General features: G+C 42.2%; 1 protein-coding gene across 5 annotated transcripts; it reads left to right on the plus strand.

The window, feature by feature from the left end:
* The first annotated feature begins 296 nt into the window (after positions 1–296).
* lpin1a (lipin 1a) lies at positions 297–17,419 on the plus strand. Of its 5 annotated transcripts, none has more exons than XM_073464108.1 (23): positions 297–433; positions 3,772–3,972; positions 4,232–4,327; positions 8,149–8,245; positions 8,336–8,552; positions 10,596–10,670; positions 10,866–10,958; positions 11,097–11,208; positions 11,323–11,551; positions 11,956–12,108; positions 12,228–12,321; positions 12,501–12,700; positions 12,887–12,980; positions 13,408–13,477; positions 14,842–14,934; positions 15,020–15,084; positions 15,177–15,315; positions 15,633–15,781; positions 15,944–16,030; positions 16,208–16,360; positions 16,466–16,580; positions 16,693–16,796; positions 16,901–17,419. In XM_073464108.1, the coding sequence occupies exons 2-23, from the start codon at positions 3,781–3,783 to the stop codon at positions 17,073–17,075; spliced, it is 2,802 nt and encodes a 933-aa protein (XP_073320209.1). In that variant the 5' UTR covers positions 297–433; positions 3,772–3,780; the 3' UTR covers positions 17,076–17,419. The 5 variants fall into 5 exon arrangements, with proteins under 5 accessions (XP_073320209.1, XP_073320213.1, XP_073320210.1 ...); XM_073464112.1 differs by having other exon boundaries at positions 342–433; positions 11,094–11,208; XM_073464109.1 differs by having other exon boundaries at positions 373–433; positions 11,094–11,208; positions 11,323–11,464.
* Positions 17,420–18,792: the final 1,373 nt, after the last annotated feature.

Raw genomic sequence — 18,792 nt, forward strand, 5'->3', positions numbered from 1 at the left:
TGAATCATCATCTGATTTATTTTTTTCTCTTTTTGTTCTTTGTTGTTGTTATTTTTGTTTTAAATCTCTGCCCCAAATAGTAACCCATGTACATATCATCACATTAGCGGAGGCTAATCATAAATACACTGACTTTTTTTTACTTTAAGAGGGATTTTTGTTTTTTTTTTGGTCAACATTGTGTGACGTCAGCGCCGGCTCAGCCAATCGCGTCGCTCCCTTTCCGCAGTCCGGTGGAGGTGGGAGGAATATGCTCACAGTGGTTTAAATAGAGAAGGAGCCTCGAGCAGGAGGTCAGGATCAGCTGTCAGGAAAGCTTTGACACAGTGTTTGACGCGAGGAGCGACATGTAACGGAGTGTACACCGGCAGAGGAACATCTGGATGGATGGAAATATCGCGGAAATAGAGAAAGAGCGACATCAATAAATAATGTAAGTAAGCGGTTTGTGGACTGTGCAGTAACCTCCCGTCAGGGAAATATCCAATATCCGAGAAGCATCTGAAGCAGTAAACATATATACATGAATATCTATAGGCGTGAACGTCTGCAGCCTCGTGTGTATTGTGACGTGCGGCTGTTTGAATGGAGCAGAGCTGCGGTGCGGACTGCAGAGCCTCACCCCGTGTGCAGATGTTTACATGTCGACCCACAGGCCACACGCGATACTACTGTAGTACTACGATCAGATCATCAGCAGGCTCGTGTTGATGCTTTATGTGTCATTCCTTCTGTTCGTGCCTCCTGTTCACAGAGGAGAAGGAGGTCATAGATAATAAAACATCTTATATTAGAAAATTAAAAAATGATATATCACATTGAAATACAATGAGCTCTGTCTGTCCTGGTTGTAACAGGGAGTAATCCTATAGTGTCACACTTGATTGATTTAATTGGATAATCTCCACATCATCATCAACATCATCATCATCAGGTATAAATCCCTGTCACCTCTGTCTGCCTCTCTGTTGATCTCTGCTGAGCTCACTGTCTTGGCTGTAGTGAGACTTATATTGTATTTAAACAGACCAACTCTTAATGAAGAAGCCTCTGCTGGGTTGAATCAGAAGTAACAGCAGTTATTTAGGCTGATGTCCATGTAATGTTGTGCTGTTTCTGTGCAGCAGTTGCATTCAGTGAAAGTCAATGACCCTCTGAGCTGTCTCGTGATTGGTTATTATATAATAGGGGAAACATTGGGATTGGCTGTTAAACCGAGGCTTCCTGGAAGATTGGGCAATGCTTTGGTTGTGTGTGTGTCTGTAAGTGCGTGCGTGTGTGTGCATATGAATGGTCCCAACTGTTCACACGTGGTCCATGTTGACAGTGATATCAAGTCTGTGGCATGTCCGTGAATGAGCTGCATGTGCATGTGTGTGTTTTGTGAGACAAAGAAAGTGACAGGTGAGACAAAGAGGTCAGATAATTGTGTAATCATTGTCAAACAGTCCCACTCCCAGTTTCTTGAGCGATAAGTCACACTGAGAGATTAAAGGGTCACTTCGCCCGAATGACAAAGAGGACAACATATTTCCTACTCATGTTGTATTTAACCATGCAGGTAGTTTTGCTTTTATTTGCTCAGTTTTTGTTTTTAGATTTTTCCTGCTACTCCAGATAATCCAGGGGAAATTGAAAAACATTTTAAGAAAATCAACAGTTCATTTCAAGAAACAGCATCGTTGTTACTGGAATATATGCACGTGACATTTATGTCTGAAAACACCCACATTTGATTTGATGTAAATCACGATAAGGCTCAGTCATGACACATTGTGTTCTCTGGTATAATAACAGCGTTGTAGTATACTGTGAATCCATAGCGGGCAGGTCAGGACCAGCCTGTGATGACGCCTCAAGTGTGTCTGATGATGTACAACAGGATAATGCACGGTCATCAGAGCAGAAGAGCCCCAATCTGTTATTCTCAGTAATTGATGGGTGTTAACAAATCATCCTCGTCATTAGGATGTTCTCACATGGTCTGCCAAAAATATTTGAGCCATCTGTCCTCTGTGTGTGTGTGTGTGTGTGTGTGTGTGTGTGTGTGTGTGTGTGTGTGTGTGGAGACTTAGAGGATGCCAGTATCTGAATCAGCACAAGCAGGTGGCAGGTGGAGATTTTAAGGACAAATTGTTGTACAGGGAAGCGAGCGATGTCACGTTTCTTTTGTCATGTGCGTGTGTGTGTGTGTGTGTGTTTGTGTGTGTGTGTGTGTATACAGTTTCTGTATTTAAACAATGAGAAATGTGTTGTAGATTATTTTAAATTACCTAAACCTGTCACTATGGCTGAAGGCATGGCTTGCACTTTGTATCCCGGAAAAATCTGATGTGTGTGTGTGTGTAAATTCTACGTACTCGACAGGGAGATGAGGTTACCACCATTTAGATATTCTCTATTTGCGCAGGAAGAACTTATAAGAAGATTTATGATTACTTATTTAAGATTCTTCAATTGTTTTCCACAGTGTTTCCTATATGTGATGCTAAAAATATTTGTAAGGTTAAAGTGATTCCAGTATGTTTCAGTACAATTTTAGTTTTATTTTAAAGTTTGTAGAATATTTGGATGATTATTGGGATAATATTGTGAATTGCAACTACATTGGAAAGAATAATCTTGGCATGACAATTTTTACATTGCCCCGTGCCTAGCAGGGAAACAAACAAACACCACAAGCAGGAATCAAAATGAGAATGGCACAATTAAACTCACTCTTTCATCCTCTCCTCCTGCCCGTTGTGTCCTCTCTCCTCTAATCTCCTCACAGTTTGTCCTATCTGCCTGCAGTGTTTTGTTTGCCTGTCCTTTGAACAGGTTTCAATCCGAGTCATTTTGCAAATTCCTATCTGTCATATCAGACATGCTGTCATCCTTGTTTGAAGCCAAGGAAACACGAATGGCACATACTTTGTTGAATAAATAATGACACATGTAGCTTGTCCACAAAACAGAAATCAGAATCAGTCTACTAGTCCTTCTCTGTTTTGAAGTATTTATATGAAAGCATTAAATATCGACTCATCTTTTAAAAAGTCAAAATAATATTTTGCAGAATACTTCTGGTTGCTGAATGTATTTTCCATCTCTTTTCCCTCTCTGCCCCCCGAATCAACACCCACTCGTCTCTCAGCTCAGTGAATGCATTTCCCTGTTTGTGTCTCTCTCCAGGGGCATGTTTGGCATTCTAGACAGGGAGCATTAGAGGCTGTGGATCAGAGAGACTGGCACAGCAACCCATGATTACCGCCGTCCCTGATCGACTCTATTTGCATTACAGAGAGGAAAAGGCACTTTTGAGCCTTTCTGTTAGGAGTTTTTGTCTTCGACAGACAAAAAAAAGTGTAGAGTGTTTTCACATCCATGCACCCACACACCAACACCAACCACAAACATACCCGCAACAACGCGAGGGTAGAGAATGTGAAAACTGTCGATGTTTATGGTTTCAGGAACCTGCCAAATGTCTGAGATCGCAGGCGTGGCTGGCCTGTGTGGGAAGTAATTGGACTCAGTGGATCAATAATGTATTTTAATGTGGCAGGATGACAGGATGGCTCCACAAAACATCACATCTATCAAGGGTTTGATCCTTGACAGCCATTAAGGGTCATCTGTCTTGCCAGCGTGTGATGCTCTGCATGCGTACAAGGCTTTAAATGTAAATCAAATCTTATTTAATGGACCAAGAGAAGAATGAGAAGACACATCTTTGTTAAGAATAAATAAAAACTCTCCCTCCCTCTTTCCCTCCCTGTCCTTCTCCAGTTACAGACCATGAACTATGTGGGTCAGTTGGCGGGCCAGGTGTTTGTGCAGGTCAAGGAGCTGTACAGGGGACTCAACCCTGCAACCCTGTCCGGATGTATAGATGTCATCGTGGTGCGGCAGCCCGATGGCACCCTGCAGTGCTCCCCCTTCCACGTACGCTTCGGCAAGATGGGTGTGCTGCGGTCCCGTGAGAAAGTGGTGAGATTATAGGGTGCCCTCCCTCTTGCACGCTATCACTCTCTTTGTTGTTGCATGCAAAGTGTAGTCTTGTGAATGGGTAATTGGAGAGCTGAGAGGCCGTTGCTCACACTTGTAATGTGACAAGAGCACAAAAGCAGAAGCCAATAAAGCTTCCTGAGAGATGATGACATATGTTTTAATAATCAGTGGTGGTAGTTCAGTAAAAGTACTTATGAGGTTTAAAACACGATGAAAGACTCTTCATTCTGTCGTGCAGGTGGACATAGAGATCAACGGAGAGCCCGTGAGTTTGCACATGAAGCTGGGTGAGAATGGAGAGGCCTTCTTCGTCAGAGAGACCGAGAACACACTGGTGAGTAATGATTGACAGAGTCATTACTCGGAGTCAGTAAACACATACAAATATAGGACCGAACATACTGAACTTACTGACACGAAGGTCGTTCAGCCTGAACTTAAATACAGGCGGCAGCGCTTGACTTGGACTGGCGGTCATTCATTTCTTGCCTGCTTTGCATTGTGATGGTTCAAGCTGATTTCAGCACTTTCTGATGAATCTGTAAATACATGACTTTGTGTAGTTTCTCTGCTCAGACATGCTCATGTGCCCCTCCTCAACATGAGACTCCTTCAACAGCCACCACCCTGTTGTCATGGAACAGTAGCAGCGTGAGGCGTGACCAATATAAATAAAACAGAATGAGCTCGAGGACATTTTTCTAAGCATTCAACAAGTGCCAAGTCAAGAGCGTCCTGGCCTAGATAGGCAGTGAGCTAAAGATGACTTAAATATGCCACAAAATCAGACCCAAACAGAACTGCAAGAACAAGGTCATGAATAGCATTTATTAAATGGTACCTTATAAAACAGCCTAAGGTAGTTATGGCAGCGTTCATTTTTTACTTCATCAAAATGCCAGAAGGTGCTCGCTACAGTGAATTCTGCATGGATTTAATTGGGTGATGCAGTGTGTTGCGAGATGACAAAGTAAAAATGTCCTGCTTCTCTGCACAACCACTTTTTTTTTTTCCAGAGCCACAGTGCAATTGTTGGTGTGAAAAACTGACAAATTGTTGAGTTTTGTATCGTCTCTTGTGCATATGCGAGCTTAGTGTATTTTAAAGGCTCATAGAGACCGTACTGCAATTTAGCTTAGGTTAAAAATACTGTGATGTGTGGCATCGGTTTATGCTACATAAAGAGATATATTCAGAGCACCAACTGTATTCTACTTCAAGAAATGCAGTGCAGCGACACAAGCAATAAATAACAAAGTGCATAATATTAGGAAGGGGCTGTACAGATGGCAGAGATAGCAAGTGAAGACAGATCAAATAATGTGATCACATGGAGAAAAATATCCTGGCAGAAAGATGGATGACCTTACCAGTCACAAGACACATGGGTGATGTCATCATTTATTCTTTAATGGAGAACAACCTGCTGGCCTGAGGTTGTGTTTGTACAAAAGCAGCGCATCAGCTGAAATATAAGATGAGCAACAAGACGGAACAGGAGCTTCTGTCCCTTTGTGGCATCCTGTTGTCGGCCTGCATGACTTTAGTTTCCTGGAAATGAACCATCGGGTCTGACAGAAAGCATAAACACATACCGGTCAGTCTGCTGGGTCACACACACAAGCAGTGAACAGCAACATTTTAACTCGCGATTGTGGAAAATAAATCTTATTTTCTCCTTTTGAAAATTGAGTTACATTTTATAATCTGTCTTCCTATGCATTGTCAATTGTAGGAGCTGCAGATGCTCGGTTGTTTTGTCATCTCCTGTTTTATTCATGTGACCTACACTGAAGATATCATCACCGGAGGTCAGGGTTCAGTCCTCAGTAGGAATGCACAAACTAAAAATGTATGCTCTGACAGCACCATGAGGCACTCATCCTCCATGTGAGTTGCTGTATGTGCTATGAGATATGCACCTAGCCAACTGCAGAGGAGAAAGGAGAGAAGAGGGACAAAGTTGTATTGTGGCCAGCACATCAAACTCAAGGAATAAAGGGCAGTGTAAAGCTGGTTTCACTCACCCGAGGCTTCACTCTGGTGCCCTGTGGCAACCAGACAAAGTCACTGACAATAGCTTTTATGCATCAATCCATACTAGATGATGTTATGAGGAAGAATGTGCAGCACAAATGCAAATATAGCAGAAAAGAATCTGACCTTGGATCATTTCCTTTTGTTTTGACAACTGATTCTGTAAGGCGATAGGAAAGGATTCATGGGAAGTTGGAGAGGGTCAGAGGGGTGAGCGCGATGAGAGTTGGGCGTGTTTCCCAGTCAGGGATTAACAGCAATATGTCTGAAAAGACATAATTCCTAATCTGAAGATTACATTGGTCTAATTCTGCTTTCATTATTTACTGTCTGTATCAAAGATTGGGAGCCTTTATCCAACTGTCAGTGAATCAGCAGTTGCCGTAGGTGCTCTTTATTGTAATGTCCTAAATGGATGGGAAAATCCATCAGTGCCTTCAGATTCAAAGAAACATCGTCAAAGAGAATTACTTCCAAATTCTCCTTGACCATGTCTGTCACGCTGTTTGGGCCTCGTGTCAAATCTTCTGCTTGACATAACTCTCCCTCCGCAGAGTGGAAAACCGCCAGAGGTCTATTTATAGCTCTGCCAAATTCACCTCTATGTGCAGTCGGTTGCACTGAGAAGCTGGCTGTCGCTGATCTGAGCGCTGTCCAAACTGATGGGAAGGCAGACGAGATGGTTCGAGAGATATACAGATGGTGAAAGAGGAGCAGGACAAACAAGACACGCAGAGAGCGGTTTAAGTTAACATCTCGCCGATCTGAATGGGAACATTTTGAAAGAACTATTTGGCATCGAGCCCAGTCTTCTGTGCCTCTGCTCCCACCCAACCCCCCATCTATTCTCTCGCTCGCTGTTTACATTTAAGGATTTGTTGGGACTTGCGTTGGCATATAGATCATTGAGTGCTAGCAGAGTGTTTCAGCAGAAATCAGTCTTCAGGCTAGAACATGAAATGTCTGAATACCTGTGGTTCAAACAAAAGGAAAAAAAACAGACCAACGGTGTAATTTATCTTGTTATGTCAAGCTTAATGACCTTCCTTACAAGTGAAAACAGAACAATTAAGAGTAACTGTTTTCATCTTTATCTCATCAGTTTGCTGTATAACCAACTGTCATTTCAGTGTGAACCATCTCAGGGAAAGAAACCATCAGAAAATATCTTCTTATCTTTTCTTCACATCAGATGACACGTCTAGTTTTAAGAGAAACGGCACCCATAAACATTTAAATGAATAAACAGTGTTTCTTGGGTGGATGTTTACAGCGAGGCGAGAGCTGTAAACTGTGTTGGACTGTGTTATGACACGTGCACTGTGAGGCATGTGTCAGTCTGCACTGTGTGGATCATCTCTCTGTCTGTGTCGCTCTCTGTTTGTCTTTCTGGCGTGGTCGCTGTAGAGAGACTGCGATGAGCAAATCTGTGTGATTTTGCTAATCTGAGCTCAAAACCTAAATTCCCACCGGATTAAGGAGATCTGCGCGGAGGAGAAAAAGCATTTCTGTCTCATCAATCAGTAATGCTGAGTTTCTACTCTGTTATACTCTGCTTTTGTGGTGCATTTTTATATTTTTTCAGCCAAGCTTGGCAGTGTGGCTCCAGATTTCAACAACTATTTGAGCGTTTATTAGGATTTTGTGCAGACCTTCATCACCCTCAGAGTTATGCCCTAACTTTCTTTACCTTTAGCAACAACAGCATGATGTGTTTTAAAGTAAAATGTTTAAACAACTATTTAATGGACTACCATGAAATATGGTACACGACCCCCTCAGGATAAATTGAAATCACTTCAGTGATCTTTTAACTTTTCTTCTAGCGCCATCATCTGCTCAGATTTTCAATTTGTCCAATACTTAAACTGACCAAACGCTTGTCTTGTTTAGCCATGCTAGCGGCGTGACACCAGGGATGCAAATATCTGTCAGTCAGTTTTTGTTCTGTATGAAACATCTCACAGCAGGGCTGCAGACTTTTATCTTCTCACTCACTTTCCCACGTGGTTCCATCCATCCATTATCTTACATCGCTGTTAATTTCAGCTTGAAGTATGAAGTTAATCATGACTTTCAACGACCTCAAATGCTCATGTCTCAATGCTCCGTTGACAGGAAGTGGTTCCGTCCTACCTTGCAACATCACCCATCATGTCGATGGGGGAGCAGTTAATGGAGTCCCAGCTAGGCAGGGGCAGTTCTCGTCATCATGGTAGGCCCTGTTCAAAACAGACATTTTGTAACTTGTAAAGATGTGAGTGTGCTTTTCTAACAGTCTTTTAATTCTACTCTCATCACTTAGACACCATTCCCTGCAGCTCACTTCCTGTCCAGAGCCTGGGGCCTCAGCAAAGTGACGGCGGGATGACCAAGAAGAGGAGGAAGAGGAGAAGAAAGGCACGGCCAGAGGCAGGCGGGGGAGGAGGAGGGAGGAGAGAGGAGAGTGGAGAAGAGTTCTCGGAGGAAGAGGACATGTTTACTATCGACTTGAGTTCTGATGAGGAGGGTGACTGCAGCAGGTGTGTGTATGTGTGTTTACGTAATAGTTTGAATATGCTGGTTGCAGATTGAATATTTTAGGCTCCAGGGATGACAGACATGGGGAAAAATAGTATTTCAAGCCTTTTTGAGATGACAGCTTATGGGCGTTTGTCTCTGTTGTAGCAGACCATTAAATGGGTTTGAAAAGTCCTTTCGGCCATGTCATTTTGTTGACATGTGCTTGAGAGGAAAGGGGGGGGGGGGAGAGAGCAAGGTTATTAAATGCCAGCAAGCGTGTTCTTGTGCTGTGGTAAACAACATTCGTCAGCAGTCACAATGTTGTTTGTGAACAGATGAACCACTGCCAGTAACTAATTGTGTGAGACTGTGTGTATGTGTTTATCTCTTTCATGCATGAATGAGTGTGTAAGTGGTCATACCAGCTGAATCAGAGTAACAGGGATACAAAAAAAGCTCTGTAAACAGTGGATGTTCTCCTAATGCTCAAATTGGAATGTGTCCATTTCGGGCTGCACTAGCGGCTCTGTGGCATGTCGGACACTTAAGTCGGACTGAAGTATCTCAACAGCTATTAGTTGGATTGCCACGACATTTTGAGTTGTAATCATCAAGTCAGATACTTACCTTTAAACCCAAATATCAGTACTTCACAAAACTAATGACATTTCCATGAGCCTCGTGTGTTTTGTGCTAATTACCAAGATGCCAACATGCTGAAGTGAAATGGTGATCATGTAGTAATAGGTCCATGATCATGACCTGTTAAACATTAGCATTTTTGCATTGTCGATATGAGCATGGTAGCATGCTGACATTAGCATTCAGCACAAAGCTACGCCGTGCCAAAGTCCAGCCTCACAGAGCAGCTCGCAAAGGCTGTAGACTCTAGGATTTGTACTTTAGAGTTAAGAAGTAAGGGTTGGACTTCAGGGTTCAGAGTTCAGGGGAATAATAGCAATCAAATGTCAGCACGACCTCTGTGTCCCTTAAAGCTCCTGTAAAAACATGGCAGTAAATCTTGAGCATTTTCTCTGTAACATCAAATATTCAGGACTAAAGAGCAGCAATCGAAAAATCTTTATGTTTAAAAGTGCAATATGTAAGAATTTTAGTTAAAAACATCCAATAATTAACTAAAATTATCAACAGAATGTGACGAAATAACAGTGTTGACATTATGTCGAAGATGTCTATGTACTGTGTTGCAGAGTTGTCTATTGAAGTTAGTATGCTAACCAGCTAACCCTGGACTGTCCTGTCTTGTAACAGCCCTTTGTACCTCGAGAGATGAAAGTCTAGACATATTGCAACTTTGATTGCTATTCAAGTTCCAGAACCAGAAACTCGGCCAACCTGCGTCATCAGGACTGCGTGGGTGTTGTTTGGTCTGATTTGACTGATAGTGACAAAGCAACCCACAAGCTGTCATCAGATTTGAATCATCAATTGCTGCTAAATCCTAATTCGCGCTGGAGCATGACATCATCTTTCTTCAACTGAGCCATGATCAAATGTGAAACATCCAAATGTGTCCTTACTTTTGGCACAAAATTGTGTTTATGTATTAAGCCATTACTCATAGTAAGAAGTTATTTCGGTAAAACCATTTCAGTGGTTCAAATTAAATGCTTAGTGACGATTTAGCGAGATAATAATGAATGTGGGTTCTGCATGTATGTGCATGTTTGAGTTTACATTTGTGTGTGAAGGCCTTTGAAAACCAGCTCTGCTTGTGGGACGTTCTCCAGGGATGCGTCCTGTTCCCACAGTGTTTCGTTGTCTCTTTTCAAATAATAACTCACAGCGCGTCCTGACTCTGACTGCAGGGGTTCCAGGCTTTTCTTAGACAGTTTTCCAAAAGGCAGGGCGGGGGGGAATTCTTGAAACCCTGACATGAAAGAGTGTGTGTTTCTGTCTCATGTCACACAAATTCTCATAAGAGGTTTCATTTTTGGTATTTTGAAACGTTTCCGGATGTTTTTATGAGCACAAACCAAATCACTTGTTTTACTTGTGTGTGTATGACTGACATCTCCCTGCATATGTGTGTTTGTGATCAGACCTGGTTACGGTGATCAGGGGTCTACAGCCAACACGCACACACGCCCCAGCACTGATTGGACCCGTTCACAGAGGTATTATTTGGACACGTTACACACGCACTTATCGTCTTGTTTAACTGTTTTGTAAAATTCATATTGTACTAAGCATTTTTAATACATCTTCTCTGCTCACATTGAGTAGATAATCATCGTGAGTCACCGTCTCTCTTTTCTTGTCTCCTTTTTCTGTTTTTGTCTGTCTTTTCTGTGTGTTTTATCTTCCTGTAGTAATTTGATTAAGGAGACTCTCTCCATCCCTCCACCCTGTGGTCTGTCCATCTCTTGTCCACAGCAGACCTCTCACTTCTCTTCCGCTATTAGGTATCACTTTCAAATGAAATGAAATCATGCAATTTTTGGGAAATGATTGAAACATTTTTAATGGAATTTCTGCTTTATTTAATTCTAGTAGTTTTGCTGTATGTAAAAAATACACTACATTTTTCACTTTCCCAGCAGCGCTGACGATTCACGGTCATCAACGCCGAAGAGCGATTCAGAGCTAACCAATCAGAACAAAGACAACCCTGAGATGCTGTGGACCTGGGGGGAGCTGCCGCAGGCTGCCCAGGTAGAAATTGCAGTAACCAAACAAGAGTATTTCCAAAAAGGGAAATAAGGAAACATACTTGAGTATATTAAAAAAATGTGAGAAAAGTTTGATCTCTGTCTGTTTCTCTTGTAGCCGTCTTTCCTGACTGCCCACCAGAAGCAGGACGCTGTCTCCATCCCAGTGTCTGCCAGCACTCACTTCAGAGCCATCAGTGACACTGGAGCCCCCTCCATCACTACCTATGCTCCCCAGCCAGGGGAGACCGCTGCTCACGGTAGAGACAAGGACACTGAAGAATGTAAAAATGGAGCCAGGGTCGAACTAACCACTAACTCGGGGGACAGGGCTGGAGGAGAGCAAGGTAGTTAGATGGAGGACAATAGGGTGTCTAGGGTGACAACTGACCTAAAATAACCAATAATTGTTTACTTGTCTTACTGTTCATATATCAAGCTAAATGCCTCCAACGATCAAGCATTACTGCCAGTGAATATATTTGATGTTTAACTCCTTCCTTTATAAGTAATTGCTCATGCTAGTGTATGAGGTCATTTTAAGAAACAGTGCCCTCTGAGCCACAGTTAAAGTTGTTTGCAGGTTGTGAACAACAGGCATCTACAACACCCCTCTGGCAGACTTACACTTACCCTTTAGTGACCTCTGGTGGTGACTTGGATGACTCCTTTAACAAGAGGACAGCCTGATTCGAGTGGTAAATTTAGTTGTTGTTTATCTTATGAGTTTATTTGTGTTTTTTTTCCTCAGGGAGAGACGTGGAAAGTGTCGGGCCCCTGTGTGCAGAGATGGAGGCTTTAACAGCCTGCTCGATGTCTCCCAGGATTCTCCCTGATCATCTTGACGAAGGCGGGAATAGAGGAAGTCCCATCAGAAGGACTGATTCACCGTCCAAGAAGAAAGGTATCAGTGCTACAAAGTACAAAGTATAAACTACAAAGTATTTCCTGGAACTCAAAGTGTCTAAATGCTTCAGTATCATATTTTATGTCGGCCGCTGATGATGTCTGATCTTTTATTAGAAAAGAGAAGCCAACACCTGGGTGCTGATGGAATATACCTGGATGACATCACAGAGCTGGAGCCTGAAGTAGCTGCTCTCTACTTCCCCAAAAGGTTCAGTAACAAAATACATACCCCATGGTAGAGTTGAGATGGCTTTTATTTGTGTCTAATAAATACCTTTATGTCTACTTTTCGGATTCATGGCTACAGCTTAGCTTACTTTATGGTCATTACGCTCGTGTTTATTTGACCATAACTGTGTATATGTGTATGTGGTTCTCTCTCTTCAGTGACGGAGGCAGCAGCTCCATGAGGGGAGACTCAGAGATGATGATGATGGCAGTGAGGAGCGCTAATCAGTCCCCACAGTCAGTGGGCAGCAGCGGGATGGACAGCGGCGTAGACAGTCTGTCCGACCAAATAGGGGACATGCCCCATGTTGCCATCTCTCTGTGCGGAGGACTCACTGACAACAGGGAGATCACACGAGGTAGGATAAAAATCTGAGCAGGAAGGCAATGACAGAAGGAGGAAAATAAGGTTACAGTGCTGTTTACTTTGAACTTTGAAAAAAATGCACGTCTCATTGTGTTATTCTGTCTTTTTAAAAACACGTCTGTCGTTCTGTGTGTGTTCTTGCCCTTGTATGTACCTCCTGTGTGTGTTCATCCAACAGAGGAGTTCAAGGAGAGGGCAATTACCTACCAGCAGTTCTCTGAAAACCCTTCTATTATCGATGACCCTAACCTGGTGGTCAAGATCGGAAACAAGTATGTATTAATATATTCAATATATAATATAAGTTTACATACACTTAGACTGAGTGCAGAAACTATGATACTGTGTGTAAAAGGCATATTTACATTATTGGGGTTGACAATGGTACAATAACAAACAAGTAATAGTTCAACATCTTGGGAAAAACAAAGCTGGTTAGCTTAGCGTAGCACAAAGACTTGAAACAGGTAGAAACAGCTACAACTTCCCTCTGTTCAAAAGGGACAAAAACTGCTTCCAGAACCTCTAAAGATGTGGTTGTTGCAAGGCTGCCAGGCCACCAGCAGAGACTCCAGGAAGTTACTGCTTAAATTCAAAGTACAGACATGAGAATGGCATCCGTGTTCTCATCTAACACAAGGCATGTGCCAGCTGTCTGAGGCGTAAAATGCTTATAGCGCTCTCTGTCCTCTGTTGTAGGTACTACAACTGGAGCACAGCGGCTCCTGTCATGTTGGCCATGCAGGTCTATCAGAAACCACTGCCGCAGGTAAGACCACCACAGTGATACATAGTATAGTAGTAATAGTAGTAATAGTCACATTTATTTCCTTAGTTTATTGTATATTTTTAGAAATATTGAAGTAAAAGTAGCCTGTATTAATGTAGAAATTATAAAAGTACTGACTTTTCACTACTGGATTATAATTATTGATGCATTAGTGTGCAAGTAGCATGTTTATGTTGCAGTACTTTATATACTGTTGGGTAGATTAGTCTTTAAAATACATAATATTTTATAAACTGAAACTGCACATGTTGAAGCCTAAAATTAATCATTTTAGGCTTCAACATACCTGTACTTCAGGTTAATGTCCTTGTTTATATTATTTGTGTATATAATTTGATTATGTTACCATTATATTTGTTAGGTGGTGTTTGGTGTCTTTTAGTGTTCTGCACCCCCCTGCATCACTTTCTCCTGTGCACCTCCAGCATTTTGCAATTAATTCTCCTTAATCTGATGTTTCACTTTGGTTGAGTGTTGCCACTTGCCAGCATCCTCTCATTATTTCATGATAATGCTACGAAAATGCTACCAAATAATGTGTTCACATTAAACTATATCAGTTTTTCGCACATATGATATTTAGATACTCAGTTTGATGTGCCAGCAGTGGAAATTGGCTGTTTATGAACACACACGAGGAAGCTCACATCAAAGCTGCAAGTCTTATACCACAGTGAAATATGGCTTTAAATCTGTTTTCCTAACACTTTAATAATGTCATGTCTTTATCCCCCTCCTTATTTTTTCCTTTTTATTTACACATTTTCTTTCTCCCACCATCCATCCGATGTTTGTGTGTACTAAGTGTTGGTGTTTGAGTTATGTGTTTTCTGCTTTCGGCCTCTTCTCGTACTGCCTCCCCGGTCTGTTCGGCTCCAGTCCTGCACAGCCTGTATGACGCTTTCTCGCTTTGCTTGTGTGTTGGTCAGGGCACATCTTCGTCTGTCTGCTTACCATCATTTCACCACTGTCAGCCTGTCTGTCTGCCTCTTTCTGCCTTGCACGTCTCTTTCCTACTTCTTGTGGTCTCTCTTGTTGCATTCTTACCACACATTCCCACTGTTATCCAGTCACGATCTTCCAGAGTCTCTTCCTTTCAGGTTTTACTTTGCATCCTTTGCTCTTTGTTTGTGTGCCATTGAATCTTCACCTGTAACTGCCTTTCTTTTCGGTGATTTAGTTGGAGTTCAGTGTGGTTTGAAATGTGCTGTCTGTTTCGTATTTTGGTTTGTTAATTTCTATTCATCTATTTATGAGTTTACATGTGTTTTTGAGTTTTTTTCTGTCAATTTTGAGTTACATTTTCAGTCGGTTTTGAGTTGTATGTGCACGGTTGTCTCCAGGCCTCAGTGGAGAACATCATGAAGGAGAAGATGCCAAAGAAAGGAGGACGCTGGTGGTTCTCATGGAGGAGCCGGAACAGCGACTCCAAATCAGTAAGTAAACTGATACACACATTATATTACATATCATTTATTAAGTATAATTTTTCATCAACTCTTTGACCTTTTTGCACTTCAGGAATCAGCGATAGAAGCGGGAGGAGGCCGGGACGAGAGTTCAATCACTATGCCCTCAGCGAGCAGGTGACTTCAGAATTTAAATCGCCACATTTCTCTCTCAAACATCAGTTTTCATACTTCATCTTACACCAAACTGGTTGTCTTTGGTTTTTCAGGATGAAGGATGAGTCATCCTCTAGTGACGAGGACCACAGATCGTCCAATCAGGCGTCAGGATCGTGTCAGTCAGAGCTCCTCGTGAGTTCTGGCAGCGTCTGTTATAAGAAGACTCTTCGGCTCACCTCAGAGCAACTGGTATGTGTGCCTCCAGTTTGATTTATTGATGTTAATGGAATTAAGGAAGTGAAAACACGACTTGCTACACACCTCAGACATGATTCACAATGACAAAGCAAGAATTTTGGCAAAGCAGTACTGTATCTCTGCTTGAATCAAAGATGGTTGGCAACATTTAGTGTGTCTGTAAATGGGGATGTTATTCTCACATTTTGTATGATGTATTTTTTTATTGCCCCTCCTGAAATATCTGATGTTGCAGCAGATTTCACCATCCTTAGCATAATCCAGCATTTATATCTTCATGCACTGTGTGTGTGTGTGTGTGTTTACAGGCCAGCCTGCAGCTGAAGGAGGGTCCTAATGATGTGGTGTTCAGTGTGACCACTCAGTATCAGGGCACCTGTCGCTGCAATGGCACAATCTATCTCTGGAGCTGGGATGATAAGATAGTCATCTCTGATATAGATGGAACCATCACCAGGTAAGGGGAAGCAAGCCCGTCTCGCTGTCCCATTGACAAACCACGTTCAGTTTCAGCATTTCACCAGTAGATGTCAGGCTTTACACAGATTTGGTGTTTGTTGTTCATCTCTCTTTATTGTAATTAAGTGCATCTGTTTTGTGTGATGTTGCCTCTCTTTAGGTCAGACACACTGGGTCACATCCTCCCCACACTGGGTAAAGACTGGACCCACCAGGGCATCGCACGGCTCTATCACAAAGTCAGCCAGTGAGTGCTACCTCACCAAGGAAATCTTAGCTTTTATAATACAAATATTGTTTGGCTCATTGTTTATGTTCCTTTAACTGAGATAAATCCAACACCTGGGTATCATTGTACTGAATTCTTATCTGAGCACATAGTGTACAGATAGATACAAGCACTCTGTCTGTCTGTCTGTCGCAGGAATGGATATAAATTCATGTACTGCTCGGCGAGGGCCATCGGCATGGCTGATATGACTCGAGGCTACCTGCACTGGGTCAATGAGAGGGGAACCATGCTGCCAATGGGGCCGGTGCTGCTCAGCCCCAGCAGCCTTTTCTCTGCATTGCACAGGTCAGACACAGAACATACGAGCTACTGCACTGTACTGTACTGCTACTGTAGGAAGTGAATGTGTAACGTGTTTGATGTCATGTCGTGTTGTGTCGTGTTTCGTAGGGAGGTGATTGAGAAGAAACCAGAGAAGTTTAAGATCGAGTGTCTCACAGACATAAAGAACCTTTTCTACCCAAACACTGAACCTTTCTACGCTGCTTTCGGCAACAGAGCTACGGTGAGACTGATGCACACCGGCAGACATGAGCATGTAATCTGTGTGTAACAAGAGGACTACACTTTCAAGGGACTGTTAGTGATGCTGATGATTTGGGTTTGTGTGATTTCAGGATGTATATTCCTATAAGGAGGTGGGTGTTCCTCTAAACAGGATTTTCACTGTCAATCCCAAAGGGGAGCTGGTACAGGAGCACGCCAAAACCAATATCTCCTCGTAAGATATATTTTCTGTTTCACTTGATTTTTTTTTTAATCCATGTAATCTGACTCAGGACACGTGTGCACAGATGTTTGACTGTTCGTGTGTCTCCCTCTCAGCTTCGGCCGTCTGTGCGAGATGGTCGACCACGTCTTCCCGGTCCTAGCTCGAGGTGAGGCAGCAGACTTCTCCTGCACTGACACCTTCGCCCAGTGCAACTACTGGAACGAACATCTTCCCGAAGGCACCAGCCAGGAAGAAGAGGAAGACCCACAGCCACTTGAGACAAGCTGAGGAAACCCCATCGAATCCAGCACTTAGGACGCTGCATTCCAGCTTTTCTCCACGTCCCAGTAAGGCATGACACCGTGCCCAGTGGTTTTGGGATTCATCGTGAAGCCGGCAGCCCAGATTAAGGGTGAAGGTGCTGAATATTTCAGAATTAAAAACTTAGGAAACAGCCATCAAGCATTTCCTCAGACTTAACCTGATTAATAAGTTACCTGAGATAAGTAACTGCGACTACTGATTCAAAGTAGGTGAATGTGTCCTCATTATCCCACACAAACAAATCACCTCGCCATCATTCAGACTTAGAGGTCCATTACGAGAGGGACTGCTGAGTCCGAAGAAAAGAGAGTAAAAAAAGGAGAAAAAAAACAGGATTTGTTTTTTAAGAGTAAAAAGAAAAACTAATCCCCAGCTCAAATATCACACATCTGCAAGTACACTGACTCACAGACATGCACACAAAGGTAAAACTTGTAAAGCCATTCCGTAGACCATGCACAGCAGTGCAGAACACAAGTACAATATAATAGTTACTACATATTATATATTGCTAATCTCTCCTTCATCCCACACCATTATTCATTTACGCCAGCTTGTAGAAAAGCTGCCACACAAAGAGGGGTAAAAAAGTTACACCAATATGAGTGCAATATCGATTTGTCCCTACTTCCATCACCTGATACCTATTGTTTTTCAGAATTCTATGCTAAAAATGTGTTTATGCCTATTTTAGCAAATTATTTAGCAAAAATTCTGCTCTACCCTGCAGAGATTTTACGCAATTACTCGGTTGAAATGAGCAGATAAAGTGATTTTTACGAGTATCGTCCGAGTAAAATGTGACTATATCCGTTCTCGTGATGAAGGAAAATCCTCATGGGTAACTGATCGAAGTTTAATTCTCTTCCTCTTGTGATCATTGATCTGAAGCTCAAAGGTTTTTCTGTGAATAGTCTTCTTATAGATAATGAATATTGCAGCTTCTGATCAACCCATACAAATTTTTAGGCTTTAATTACCCTCTATCAGGGTTAAATCCTGCCCATTTTGAGTACAGATATGGATACAGATCATTTATTTGGCTGAACAGATACAGATACAGATAGTGGTGTACTCGCTCATCCCTTCCTGAACCCTTCCATATTCCCTAAAGTACAGCTTCTATTATTGACACTCAGCTTTCCAAATCTCCAATCGGCCTGTTGGTGCACCACTTATTTCTTATCTTGTTTAGAATACCAGTTTCTTTTACTCATCACATGCAATACGTTCACCAAACAGTAAGTACCAGGTCCAGGTATGTGGCTGTGGTTTTCTTTTCTGACCTCAAGTGCACCAGAAACACCTCATCACATTACATTTCATCACATTATAGTAAAAACCATCCAGAACATGCAAAAAAAAAAGCACAGATAGTGTATCCAATCATCTTCTGTGCCAAACTCTTTTGCAGGTCCAGTTTAATGTGTGTGGTCTAATCTGACCGTGCTACTGTGAAAGATGTGGCTCTGGCACATTTTCTAACTAGTGTTCAGTGACAATACTCAAGATAAATGCAGGACAATGCAAATAACTTCTGTTTTTATACGTACGAATAAGTTAACACCAGTGATATGCTAGAATGTAGTGTGTGAATCACTCAGAGTGTGTGTTATTCTAATGACTAATGCTCATCAATGCAATGACTGTATAAGCCCATACAGGACTGCGGTCTTATATT

This window comes from Pagrus major, chromosome 4, assembly GCF_040436345.1.
Source record: "Pagrus major chromosome 4, Pma_NU_1.0".
Classification (NCBI taxonomy): domain Eukaryota; kingdom Metazoa; phylum Chordata; class Actinopteri; order Spariformes; family Sparidae; genus Pagrus; species Pagrus major.

Coding starts and splice junctions, on each gene's coding strand:
- lpin1a (XM_073464112.1), top strand. CDS start 3,781: ATGAACTATGTGGGTCAGTTGGCGGGCCAGGTGTTTGTGCAGGTCAAG. Junction 12,322..12,500: donor GCTCTCTACTTCCCCAAAAG/GTTCAGTAACAA, acceptor CTCTCTCTTCAG/TGACGGAGGCAGCAGCTCCA. Junction 16,031..16,207: donor CTCTATCACAAAGTCAGCCA/GTGAGTGCTACC, acceptor TGTCTGTCGCAG/GAATGGATATAAATTCATGT.